The 14,176-nt window shown below is 46.0% G+C and overlaps 1 protein-coding gene across 1 annotated transcript in view; it reads right to left on the reverse strand.

Annotated features, from left to right (window-relative positions):
* Positions 1–1,147: 1,147 nt before the first annotated feature.
* Positions 1,148–14,176, reverse strand: part of WDR77 (WD repeat domain 77) — a 41,578-nt gene continuing 28,549 nt past the window's right edge. Inside the window, exons 7-10 of the mRNA XM_069761720.1 lie at positions 9,697–9,768; positions 9,455–9,563; positions 7,783–7,851; positions 1,148–1,998 (exon numbers count right to left, since the gene is read on the reverse strand). Coding sequence (XP_069617821.1) covers positions 1,842–1,998; positions 7,783–7,851; positions 9,455–9,563; positions 9,697–9,768 — 407 coding nt within the window. The 3' untranslated portion in view covers positions 1,148–1,841. The remainder of the gene's footprint in view (positions 1,999–7,782; positions 7,852–9,454; positions 9,564–9,696; positions 9,769–14,176) is intronic.

Consider the following 14,176-nt stretch of genomic DNA (forward strand, 5'->3'; position numbering starts at 1 on the left):
TGTGCCTCCTACGGACACTAAGCTTGAACTGGGTCTCTGGAAGCCAGCATGAGGGTGTATACTTCAGGGGAGGAGCTAACCTATTTTTTGTCTCAGCTTAGTGTCAGCCTCCTAGTGACAGCAGCATAACCCATGGTCCTGTGTCCCCCAATGAGGCGAAGGAGAAATAATTATTTTGGCATCCCTTTATTCTCAGGACTATAACTTTTTTATTTTTTTTGCTTATTATGCTTTGTGGCGGCTCGTTTTTTGCGTCTTTTTGATCATGTGTTATTCCACTTTTTGTTCGGCGGTATGATAATAAAGCGTTGTTTTTTGGCTCTTTTTTTTCTTACGGTGTTCACTGAAGGGGTTAACTAGTGGGACAGTTTTATAGGTCGGGTCGTTACGGACGCGGCGATACTAAATATGTGTACATTTATTGTTTTTTTTTTTTAGATAAAGAAATGTATTTATGGGAATAATATTTTTGTTTATTTATTTAGTAATTTTTTTTTTTTTTTTTTACACATGTGGAAATTTTTTTTTTTACTTTTTTACTTTGTCCCAGGGGGGGACATCACAGATCGCCGATCTTACAGTTTGCACAGCACTCTGTAAGATCGGCGATCTCACTGACATCGCCGCAGGCTTACCAGCACCTGCAGGCGACCCGGAAGTACTCCCTGCAGGACCCGGATGCAGCCCCGCGGCCATTTTGGATCCGGGGACTGCAGGGAGAAGACGCTCTGTACATCCTGCATCCCCTAATGACCAGACAGACTTTTTTTCCTCCTGTCACAGCCCTGCTCCACCGCTGAGTGAGGTATGTTTGCTCCTCTGCCAGTTGAGATATCTCTAGCAGCTTCTCTTCAGGCTGCAACGTCTCCTAACACGCGACTAAGACGAGTTGCAGTTTGAAACAAGTGAGGGGCCACTTTTATCACATTAGTCGCACTCCTTTAGGCTAACCAAACCATTACTTTTATTTTCTCCCCAATATGCAGAAAAGAAGATAAAAGAACAAAGATTCAGGGCACAATTAATCATTTCAAGATCCACTACAATTCTTGGAATCCTAGTAGATCTTGTGAAGTAGACAATCTAAGGAATAGTGAAAGTCCCCACTTTCCACAGTTTTGACAATTTTTCAAAAAAATACACAAAATGCAATCTGATAGTTTCTTTTAATATTTACCACATTTAGCATTATAATAGAAAACACCAACTAAAATACACAAAGAAATACAAAAGTTGCTTTTAAGATGTCAACCCAAAAACTGTAGCTTACTAAACAACTTGTGTTCCCAGACCTTCAGTCGTTTACAAGTAACTTCAAACTTGCTTTGAGAACCACAATCTGCCAATGTGGCACAAACGGCGGCTGCTGAACCTACACCCAGCTTCTGATACTTCAGAAATGTCTGGGAGCGTTGTCATCACAGCTAAAATTAGAAATTGTGTAATGGTCTACAGTAAAAACTAAATCAAATGCACTTTAGTGTACATATAAATTAGTACCATTCAGTACCCGACTTTGCTGATCAGAAGACTGCAGGTGTTCAGATCTTAGAACCCGGGGATAACACTTGTATTCAGCTGGTGCAGTGTTGTAAAAGCTGCTTTGGAAAGATCTAAACACTCACGAGCCACCAATCAAGTCAGCAAGGACAGGAACACTGAGGATTTAGATGGGAATTTGGATCATGAAAATATCCAGTGACCCAAAAAAACTAAGTGTTACCATGAGGACCTAAGTAGTGCACATCAGGACGGATAGACTACTAAAGTAGTAAAATATTACTGCACAGTTTTCATATACATTAAAGAGCATTTACTGTATCACATCTTAAACTTCTCCTTTAATCTTGTGTTTCCGGAGGTGGCTCTGATTTGTCTTCCTTTGGGAGGCTATGATGAAGAACTTTGTGGTCCCAGCCAACAGTGGTAAAGCTTGACAGATCAGTAGGAGACCAAGCCACTCCAGTGACAAAATCTTTGTGGGAATGATCCTTGAAACTGCAAAAAAGCACAAACATAACATTTTAAGGTAATCAAGATCACAAATAAGGGCAATTCTATATCTAAGCCAGGACTCTTACATGAGACATAAGTGAAAATAATACTACTGTCAGATCAATGGCTTACCAGGATAAATGAACCAGGCTAGATTATGTGGCTGGTGTTTGATTACTTGCAGACCGGCCACACATTTAAAACTTCTGGATAGTCTGATTAAGTGTTAAAAAGTCTTTGCAGAGTATGTAGCTGCATATCGTGCAGCTGAAGGAGTGGGGTACCAGCAGTTAGACAATACCAGAATCTCCATTGAGAATGCATGGATGGTTTATTACCATCTCTGAGTTCCTGAAGAAGGCGCTAAAAATGCTTCCTACTCTGGAATCAGCAATCAGATCAAGATCAGCTCTATGGTACAGGCAGGAGGATGACTTTGCCTATTGGGGCTTGTATAGCAACCTCAGTTACAAGGGAAATCAAATCGAAAAAAAAAAAAATTAAATATTGAGAAGTACAGGACTTTGTTCTGCCCTTAGAAGGGGAGTGTATCAGCTGCACAGATATAAGATTTGGGGTGATATGCAGCTGACATAGGATTTATCATCCACATCAATAAAATCCAGAGGATGCCAGCTGTAAGGATTGAGGAGGGGTGAGAAAAGAGAAAAAACACTCCAGACATTGCCTAATGCCCAAAATATAGGTCTTTTTCGCACATGCAGGGGGAGTTTGGGGCATAAAGGGGTGGTCTAAAAAGGCAAAGTCATTTTCATTCTAAATTCCGATTTAGTTTCATCTATATCTACTATATAATTGTCTAAGGGTCACTTCCGTCTGTCTGTCCTTCTGTCTGTCACAGTTATTCATTCGCTGATTGGTCTCGCTAGCTGCCTGTCATGGCTGCCGCGACCAATCAGCGACGGGCACAGTCCGGAAGAAAATGGCCGCTCCTTACTCCCCGCAGTCAGTGCCTGTCGCCTGCATACTCCCCTCCGGTCACTGCTAACACAGGGTTAATGCCGGTGGTAACGGACCGCGTTATGCTGCGGGTAACGCGCTCCGTTACCGCCGCTATTAACCCTGTGTGTCCCCAACTTTTTACTATTGACGCTGCCTATGCGGCATCAATAGTAAAAAATGTAATGTTAAAAATAATTTAAAAAAAAACAAAAAACCTGCTCACATACTCACCCTCCGTAGTTGCTCGCGTCGGCCGCCATCTTCCGTTGCAGGTTCCGGTGGCAAAGATGGTATGGGAGAAGGACCTGCCATGACGTCACGGTCATGTGACCGCGACGTCATCACAGGCCCTGCGCGAGAAGGACCTGCCATAATGTCACGGTCATGTGACCGCGACGTCATCACAGGTCCTGCACTCATACCAACCCTGGGACCGGAAGCTGCCATGGACTACAAGGGGCCCTCGGAAAGGTGAGTATATGTTTATTTTTTAACCTGTGACAAATCTGGCTAGGCAATATACTACGTGGCTAGGCAATATACTACTTGGCTGGCCAATATACTACGTGGCTCTGTGCTGTATACTACTTCTCTGTGCTGTATACTACGTAACTGGCCAATATACTACGTGGCTCTGTGCTGTATACTACGTGACTGGGCAATATACTACGTGACTGGGCAATATACTACGTGGCTGGGCAATATACGTCGTGGCTGGGCAATATACGTCGTGGCTGGGCAATATACGTCGTGGCTGGGCAATATACGTCGTGGCTGGGCAATATACGTCGTGGCTGGGCAATATACGTCGTGGCTGGGCAATATACGTCGTGGCTGGGCAATATACGTCGTGGCTGGGCAATATACGTCGTGGCTGGGCAATATACGTCGTGGCTGGGCAATATACGTCGTGGCTGGGCAATATACGTCGTGGCTGGGCAATATACGTCGTGGCTGGGCAATATACGTCGTGGCTGGGCAATATACGTCGTGGCTGGGCAATATACGTCGTGGCTGGGCAATATACGTCGTGGCTGGGCAATATACGTCGTGGCTGGGCAATATACGTCGTGGCTGGGCAATATACGTCGTGGCTGGGCAATATACGTCGTGGCTGGGCAATATACGTCGTGGCTGGGCAATATACGTCGTGGCTGGGCAATATACGTCGTGGCTGGGCAATATACGTCGTGGCTGGGCAATATACGTCGTGGCTGGGCAATATACGTCGTGGCTGGGCAATATACGTCGTGGCTGGGCAATATACGTCGTGGCTGGGCAATATACGTCGTGGCTGGGCAATATACGTCGTGGCTGGGCAATATACGTCGTGGCTGGGCAATATACGTCGTGGCTGGGCAATATACGTCGTGGCTGGGCAATATACGTCGTGGCTGGGCAATATACGTCGTGGCTGGGCAATATACGTCGTGGCTGGGCAATATACGTCGTGGCTGGGCAATATACGTCGTGGCTGGGCAATATACGTCGTGGCTGGGCAATATACGTCGTGGCTGGGCAATATACGTCGTGGCTGGGCAATATACGTCGTGGCTGGGCAATATACGTCGTGGCTGGGCAATATACGTCGTGGCTGGGCAATATACTACGTGACTGGGCAATATACTACGTGACTGGGCAATATACTACGTGACTGGGCAATATACTACGTGACTGGGCAATATATTACGTGACTGGGCAATATATGTCGTCACTGGGCAATATACTACGTGGCTGGGCAATATATGTCGTCACTGGGCAATATACTACGTGGCTGGGCAATATACTACGTGACTGGGCAATATACTACGTGGCTGGGCAATATACTACGTGGTTGGGCAATGTACTACGTGGCTGGGCAATATACTACGTGGGCTGTGCAATATACTACGAGGGCTGTGCAATATACTATCTGGACATGCATATTCTAGAATACCCGATGCGTTAGAATCGGGCCACCATCTACTAGTATATATATAATAATTGTCTAAGGGGTACTTCCGTCTGTCGGCAACTTCCGTCCTGAAAATCCCGCGTCGCTGATTGGTCTCGCCAGCTGCCTGTCATGGCTGCCGCGACCAATCAGTGACAGACACAGTCCGATTAGTCCCTCCCCTACTCCCCTGCAGTCAGTGCCCAGCGCCTGCGCCGTAATCCCCTCCTGCCACCGCTCACACAGGGTTAATGGCAGCGCTAACGGACCGCGTTATGCCGCAGTGTAACGCACTCCATTAACGCTGCTATTAACCCTCTGTAACCAAATTTTTACTATTGATGCTGCCTATGCAGCATCAATAGTAAAAAGATCTAATGTTAAAAAAAAATAAAAAATCATTATATACTCACCTTCCGCTGCCTTTCCCGCTCCTTGCGACGCTCCGGTGACGGCTCCACGCAAGCGGCAGGTTCCGGTGCTAAGGATGGTATGCGAGAAGGACCTGCCATGACGTCACGGTCATGTGACCGTGACGTCATCACAGGTCCTGTGCTCATACTAACCCTGGGACCGGAAGCTGCCGCTTGCATGGAGCGGTCACCGGAGCGTCGTGAGGAGCGGGAAAGGAGGCGGAAGGTGAGTATATAATGATTTTGATAATGACTTCAACGGGCCTTCGAAAGGGGAGTATATGTTTATGTTTTATTTTAAGTCTGTATACTACGTGGCTCTGTGCACTATACTACGTGGCTGGGCAATATACTACGTGGGCTGTGCAATATACTATGTGGACATGCATATTCTAGAATACCCGATGCGTTAGAATCGGGCCACCATCTAGTAATCTAAATAATTTTCTAATATACTTGCATAAAAAAATCCCAAACCTTCCCTATCTACACCATCTAACTGCTTTTCTACTTTTGCAGTATTTCCTTTCTGAGGACTCTGACAATCTGAGTGCATCCTGGGATACTCAAATGAAACGTCCTCGTGTCAGAGGCTGTGGTCACAGCTATAGCTCCTGCCCCTTCCTGAAAGAAATTATCATTAGTGACGCTCGTTTCGGGGGCAGAGATAGTCCCTGCGCTGTGCACAATGACCGCACACTCTGTCGCCTTTGATCAGCATTATTAAGTTGGTAACAGGGCGGTGACAGAATACCCGTCCAGATACCAGCGTCTCCCCCGCAAGTGATGACACTGCATGAGGGGTATTCTGACAACATGCTCTCCTGTCGGCTCCTTACTGCTGATCTGAGCCGATGACAGAGCGCGCTATGATTGTGCACACAGAGACAGAGCAGGGACCAGCCTCTGAAACAAGCATCACTGATGACGCTTCGTTTCAGGGAGGGGATAGGGGCTGCGGCAGTGTCTGGAGTCTCTGCTTCCTGATGACCTTTCATTTGAATATCCCAGCATGCACTAGGATTCATCAGAAAAGAAGAGGGGAAAACACAACAGAATAGCAGTTAAATGGTGTAGTGAGGGAACGGTAGAGAATTTTTAATGCAAGTATATTAGAAAATAGGTTACATTATGGCACTAAATCACTATTTCCAATGAAAACTTTGTCTTCGGACCATCTCTTTAGAGATAGATGGACTGTGGTAATGGAGCAGATAAAGGTGGTGGCTTTAGTTTATATTGGGAAAACCTGGTAACATGTTCCCTTCCAAGGGAACCTGTCAGCAGGATTGTGCTCAGTAATCTACAGTGTCAGGTTGGCGCCGTTATACTGATTAAAATGATACCTGGGTTGATGAAACTGTCTTGTGGTTGTTGATAATGTGTGCTTGCAGTTTTGAGTTAATGAGATTCTCATGCTTTGGGGCGGCCTGTGGGGGGCTTCATGTGGTACTTGTCAGCCTTATGGGCTTAAATGACATGTCACTGGACATACACCATCTTACCCTATCCAACAATGAGTGGCAACGCAATATGAGTATCAAAATATAATCATAAATACTTCTGTGAGAGTGGTAAGGAATATAGTATGATACTTAAATATAGGAACAATAATTGGTTAACACCCATTTACTATAGCTCAAAACAGAAAGGTGTAGAAAACCATGTACGGTGAATTAAAAACAACTTTTATTAATACACAGTAAAAATACAAAATGTACAAGTAGCCAAAGACTCCCCCGGAAGAAGGCTAATACACCGAAACGTGCGTAGGGGTACCTGCTCCACAATATCCTAGGTAGATCTACTCTACTTATGTTTATTTGATATGCCATTTCATTTGTATGTACTATTGATTTATGGGAGTTCCTACCGGGATTATATGTTATGATGGACTATTATGTGTTTTACTATTTATCATGCTATTCACTGTTCCTGTTACTCTCAAATATACTCTCTAATGGTTTAATCATGTTTTTAGATTTTTTCTTTATCAGGTTATTGTGACTTACATACAAGTGGGCCACTATATTGGCTACTTGTACTTTTTGTATTTGTACTGTGTATTAATAAAAGTTGTTTTTACTTCACCATACCTGCTTTTCTACACCTTTGTCCCTTACCCTATCCAAGCAGCCAGAAAATTAATATTCATGATATATTGTAATACATTTGTGACAAAGTGAGGTTGATATCCACATTTTATCAGTGCTAATATCAAATCTCCTGTGTGCCTTGAGTTGCTATGTTCGGAGGCGACGATTTCTTCTTCTTGTGCACGCTCCCGCACTGGTCCTTCAAACACCGTGGGCGGCGCATGCACAGACTGGGAACATTGCTTGGTGACAGATGCCACTGCGCATGCGCAGCTTAAAATAAAATAAGCAGAGGGTCTGGTAAACTAGACAGTGAGCTCTTTGTCCTAATGATTGGACCTATAGTACACAGACAATAAAAACATGTTACACTTGTTCTTACATTTCTGAAGAGTCAGCGTTCAGGACCACAACGGCACAATCCTCACTGACTGAAGCCAATAATGGAGAACTGGAAAACACAAAATTACCTCTGAAAATGTTACATTTGTTTTAGAGATTTGCTTAAACTGATTCTATTAAAACACACAATACAGACATAATTGGGACGGTGTCCATACCTGTGCTTGGAAATAATTAGCATCCAACTTTATTATTGGGGTTTATTGAAGTCTTTCCATAACTACTTTTTACATTTCATATGTGTTGTACGTTACAGCCTGTAAGCAGTGGCATATCCCTGTAACCCCTTCACTGTTAATGGTGTATGTAACAATACGACATGGTTTTACATGCCTGCTGTAATTAGAATAGTATACCATGTCCCAGCGTAAGGGCGATGCACTTGAGTGAAGAATGCACTGGCTGAGTGCATCTGTGTAACGGTTTTGTATGCGAGAAGAGGCTGCAAGTAGCAACAAGAAGATTGCAGCACCTTACTGCCATCACTCCTCCTGTATGGCCTCCACTGATCACAGGGGCAATACAGGAACTTTTCTCAGGTTATCCATTTAAATCGGGGAGGATTTGTGCCTTCACATTCAAGAGGAAGATTTTTTTTTTTTAAGCGAAATCTACATTTCTGTGTGTGTCAATCTATAAGGCTCCTTTCACATAGTGTCCAGGCACATCTTCAGGGCTTGCGTGCAAAGCCTCCTGCAAAACAGGATTTGAGCATGTGTCAACGGTGCCAGACTGTAATGGTGCCGACAGAGTCAACGTGAGCTCTGTTGTACATCATTTTTGGGCATGTATACCTACTGTAGGTGGACACAGGGACGAATTATGCGCAACAGAGCCACACTGACTGTCGGCACCATTATAGTCTATAGCACCGTTGGTGCATACGCCCGATCCCGCTTTGTTGGAAGTACAAATCCAAACCCTAACGGGACCAGTGAAGATGGGCAGGAATGCAATGTGAATACACCCTAAGGAGCAAATATGAATTTATGAATTTTTATGCATTAACATATTATACATATTGAAGCAAAATTGCATGGCCATTAGTGTAAACTACCATTTTCACTATATGCCAGGTGACTTTCAGAAAAAAATTATTGATATCGGGGTACACTTTTTTTAATTTTATTTAAAACAATCCCATGCCACAATTGCTGCACAGGATGAGGGGAGCAGACAGCTGCTGAATTTAATCTTACGGGAGTGGTGAAAAGCAACCTTTTCTACATCTCTGCCCGGCTTATATAGGAGATACTGGAAATTCTAAGTGATACTGGGTCGTCACAATGCTGTCTCATAGTAATCCAGGTATTTCACAGACAACCAGGTCCATCAGATGTAATGTGTTAAAATGACAATTTTAAACCAGGCATTTGTATGAAATATTTTAACATTTTTTATATACATTGATGCACTGTTCAAGTCACCGCTGCAGCTAAACACATGCCACAGCGGTCCAGCGGTGGGTGACGAGTCTACTTTCAGTGCTGGTGTAGACTATGTTGCAGCCTATGCTGGATTTGAGGTTGGTGCCGTTAGGACAGCATTTATCAGTTTATTATATACTTAACCCTTCAATTCCCCTGGGCAGGCTTTTATTCTGCTAAGACAGCCCCCTTAAGGTGCATTATTAATACGATGTTTTATCCTACCTGTGGTTAGAATATGCCAGCCCTGTTACAGATCTGGAATGTGCCGCGACTGCCTGAGCCGATTCTGGATTGTTCAGATTTACAACATAGACGTTTCCTATTTCATCACCTGACAACGACAACAGCGTTAAGACTGGCTGGACACATCCATATTCTCAATGTAACAAAACCAATATAATTTCAAGCACCGCATGCAAGATCAAGCTAATAACTGGAGAAAAAAAAAAGCAGTAGCCACATACCACATGCAAAAGTGTCATCTTTGTTTGGATGCCAGGTCACATAAGTAGGGGAAACATTTGGGGCACAGACGTCTGAGAAGAAAAACACTGATCAAAATTATATTTAACCAAACATGACGCATGCAAATGACCCAAACATTAACTGATTAACTTTACGACAGCTCATGTACGCCCCTTGTGAACTGACCCAGAACCATATTTCAACTGTGAAAAACTGGGGATAATAAAAGGCTTTCAGAGAAGATGTCCAAAAAAGGCTGCCGTCACATAATTTAAGCACGCATTGGGAAGAAGAGCTGCTTGAGACAGAGGTCTTTGAGTGACACTAGTACAAGCTCCGGTCAGGCTGAGGAGAAGCGTAGTGAAGGAGCATAACTGATCTTCTCACTCAGACAACAGGGCACGGAGTGGGGCTGAGGCAGGAGAAAAAAAATAATAGCTCTCCTTAGCTGACTTCTTGGAGAACCCCTATTATAATAAACTAGCTATTGAACCCGTTCTATGCCCGGGTGGCGAGCATTTATATTGGTATATGGTCTCCATCCTAGTATGTGTTGCTTCCATCCTGCGCCATAATCTTGTCATGTGCTGCTACCATCTTGCACCCCAATCCTGTCATTTGCTGCTCCCATCCTGCGCCCCGTTCTGTCATGTGCTGCTCCCATCCTGCGCCCCCATCCTGTCATGTGCTGCTCCCATTCTGCGCTCCCATCCATATGCCCCATACGCTGCTCCATAAAGGTTGATGGCCCCCATAAGATGCTCCATGGTATATGCCTCATATGCTGCTGCATTATGGTTGATGGCCCCCATAAGATGCTCCATAGTATATGCCCCGTATACTGCTCCATTATGGTTGATGGCACCCATAAGATGCTCCATAGAATATGCCCCGTATGCTGCTCCATTATGGTTGATGGCCCCCATAAGATGCTCCATAGTATATGCCCCGTATACTGCTCCATTATGGTTGATGGCCCCCATAAGATGCTCCATAGTATATGCCCCGTATGCTGCTCCATTATGGTTGATGGCCCCCATAAGATGCTCCATAGTATTATATGCCCCGTATGCTGCTGCGATATATAAAAAAAAATTACATACTCACCTATCGTCGCTGGGCACCGAGTACTGGGGGGCCTGAGCAGGCGGGGACACCGGCGCGCTGTGGGGGTCAGGTGCCGGTATCGCCGCTAGCTCAGGCCCCGGACACTTGCTATAATCACCTGTCCCGTTCCAGCGCTGCGTGCCGCTCCATCTTCCGGGTCCTCTGGCTGTGACTGGTCAGTCAGAGGGTGGCACGCATTAAGCGCATCATCGCGCCCTCTGAACTGAACATCACAGGCAGAGGACCCGGAAAATGGAGCGGCACGCAGCGCTGGAACGGGACAGGTGAATATAGCATACTCACCCTCCTGGCACGTCCCTGCTTCTCCGTTGGAGATGCGTTCAGTGCTTACGCATACCGCGATCTCCTGGGCTGCGTCACTCTGTGGGATCCAGACTGCGCTGGCGCTTGCGCAGTCTATAAAGGCTTCGGACAGAGTGACGCTCCCAGCGTTATATTATAGATGGCTCCAGCATGCAACCACAGCTCCTACTGATTCTTATATATTAATTCCAAGGACATGTCTAAGCCAGTAATAAAGTACCGTATATACTCGCGTATAAGCCAAAATTTTCAGCCCATTTTTTGGGGCTGAAAGTCCCCCTCTCGGCTTATACTCGAGTCATACCCCGGGGGTCGGCAGGGGAGGGGGAGAGGGGCTGTGTAATTATACTTACCTACTCCCGACGCGGTCCCTGCTTCTTCCAGCGCTTCAGATTCTTCCTGTACTGAGCGGTCACATGGTACCGCTCATTACAGTAATGAATATGCGGCTCCACCTCCCATAGAGGTGGAGCCGCATATTCAGTACTGTAATGAGCGGTAACTGTGACCGCTCAGTACAGGAAGAAGATGCAGTGGTGGAAGAAGCAGGGACACAGCGCCTGGAGCAGCTAAGTATACGGGGAGGGGAAGCGCAGCGCTGCGCGATATTTACCTCTCCTCGTTCCAGTGCGTTTCCGTCTTCAGCGTCCTCTGGCTGTGACGCTCAGGTCAGAGGGCGCGGTGACGTAGTCAGTGCGCGCCCTCTGCTGAACGTCAGTGCTGAAGACGGAGCCGCACGAGGAGCAGGTAACTATTGAAAGTGCCGGGGGTCCTGAGCAAAGAGAGGAGTATGTGATTTTTTTTTTTATCGCAGCAAAAGCATATGGGGCAAGTGACTACACGGAGCATCTTATGGGGCCATAACACTTGTGCAGCACTATATGGGGCAAGTGGCTGTACGGAGCATCTTATGGGGCCATAACACTTGTGCAGCACTATATGGGGCAAGTGGCTGTACGGAGCATCTTATGGGGCCATAACGATTGTGCAGCACTGTAAGGGGCAGTGTCTGTATGGAGCATCTGTATGGGGCCATAACGATTGTGCAGCATTATATGGGGCAAATATCTCTATGGAGCATCTTATAGGGCCCTTATTACCCTTTATGCAGGATTATATGGGGCATATTTTAATATGGAGCATCTAATGGGGCCCATCAAACTTTATGGAGCATTTTATGGGGGCTCCTCATTCAATATGGATATTCAAAAACACGTAACCTACTGATGTCTCAATTAATTTTACTTTTATTGGTATCTATTTTTACTTTTGAAATTTACCGGTAGTTGCTGCATTTTCCACCCTAGGCTTATACTCGAGTCATTAATAAGGGGGATCGGCTTATACTCGAGTATATACGGTACATCGATCAGGTCACCAATATAAAGTATTTTTCGGAGTATAAGACGCAGTGGACCATAAGACACACCCCAAATTTTCATGAGGAAAATTGGGGAAAAAATGGAATGCGGCAAATGGACGTCCATCTTACAGTCTGAATACAGCTTACCGGGTGGGGCGGCGGTGGAGCAGGGTCATGCGGTGCATCCCATCCCAGGCTAGCATATTGTGAAAGTCCGGAGCCCGTGCACTTCCATGGTTTCAATGAGGCGGACACCAGGAAAATGACCGGCGGAGGTGGCGCACGCGCAGATTTCGATATCAGGATCAGAGATCTCAATCTGTGCACGCGCCGCCTCTGCCGGTCATTTTCCCCAGCGTCTATCGCATTGAAACCATTGACGTGTTGGGGCTACTGGCTTTCACAAAAGGTCGTCGAAGCCCCCACACCATCAAACTACCAGCCTGGGACTTACAGCATCGCCCGCAGAGTCGCACCGCCGAACACCCCCTCCTTCCAGCCCTCGCAGCATCGCCTGACTCCTGCCAGTTGGGACAAAGGCCACAATTGCACTGTAAACACATTGCCTCTTTTCTCTAGTCTTTTCATCAATATGTATTAGACGTTTCAGCCCTAGTGCCGTGCTATTTTTAGCATTTTTTTGTAATAAAGGATAAGTTTTTCATTTTTACATGGAAGCTGGAACTACTTTTTCTTCTATTCACTGACTTGCCTAGGCCACCAGTTCTGGACCTCCAGGTGGCTGCAACTGCTCCAAGTCAGGCACCAGCACATGAGACAGTAAGTAGTGGTACAAAATATGTATATTAACGCTTCACACAAACAGCAGACCTGAGTGTGATTACATGACTGCTTCCAGCTCTCAGCTATAGAAGTCTCATTATAAACACTTCTAGTAGCGCTTCTCTCTGCCCTGCTAATCATAAGCAGGCATCAACATGCACAGAACACTCCCCAACCATAACTTAAGGTACCTTCACACTAAACGATATCGCTAGCGATCTGTGACGTTGCAGCGTCCTGGCTAGTGATATCGTTCAGTTTGACACGCAGCAGCGATCAGAATCCTGCTGTGAGGTCGTTGGTCGGAGCTAGAAGGCCAGAACTTTATTTGGTCGCTGGCTCTCCGGCTGACATCGCTGAATCGGCGTGTGTGACGCCGATTCAGCGATGTCTTCGCTGGTAACCAGGGTAAACATCGGGTTACTAAGCTCAGGGCCTCCGGCGCTGTGCTTTCCTGCACTCACTGTGAGCACAGCGGCCGGAAAGCAGAGCGGTGACGTCACCGCTCTGCTTTCCGGCCGCTGTGCTCACAGCCAGTACAGAGAAGCACAGCTCCGGGGACAGACAGCGGAAGGCAAGTATGAAGCGTTTGTTTTTTTTACTTTTAGGATGGTAACCAGGGTAAACATTGGGTTACTAAGCGCGGCCCTGCGCTTAGTAACCCGATGTTTACCCTGGTTACCGGCATCGTTGGTCGCTGGAGAGCGGTCTGTGTGACAGCTCTCCAGTGACCAAACAGCGACGCTGCAGTGATCGGGATCGTTGTCTGGATCGCTGCAGCGTCGTTTAGTGTGAAGGTACCTTTAGAACAGGCACGGTCTGCTCTCTTCACTACAGTGATTACATATGCAGGAGCACAGCAGACCTGAGTGTCATTTACAACTTTCATCTCCAGCAGACAG

The sequence above is a fragment of the Ranitomeya imitator genome, chromosome 3 (assembly GCF_032444005.1).
Source record: "Ranitomeya imitator isolate aRanImi1 chromosome 3, aRanImi1.pri, whole genome shotgun sequence".
Lineage (NCBI taxonomy): Eukaryota > Metazoa > Chordata > Amphibia > Anura > Dendrobatidae > Ranitomeya > Ranitomeya imitator.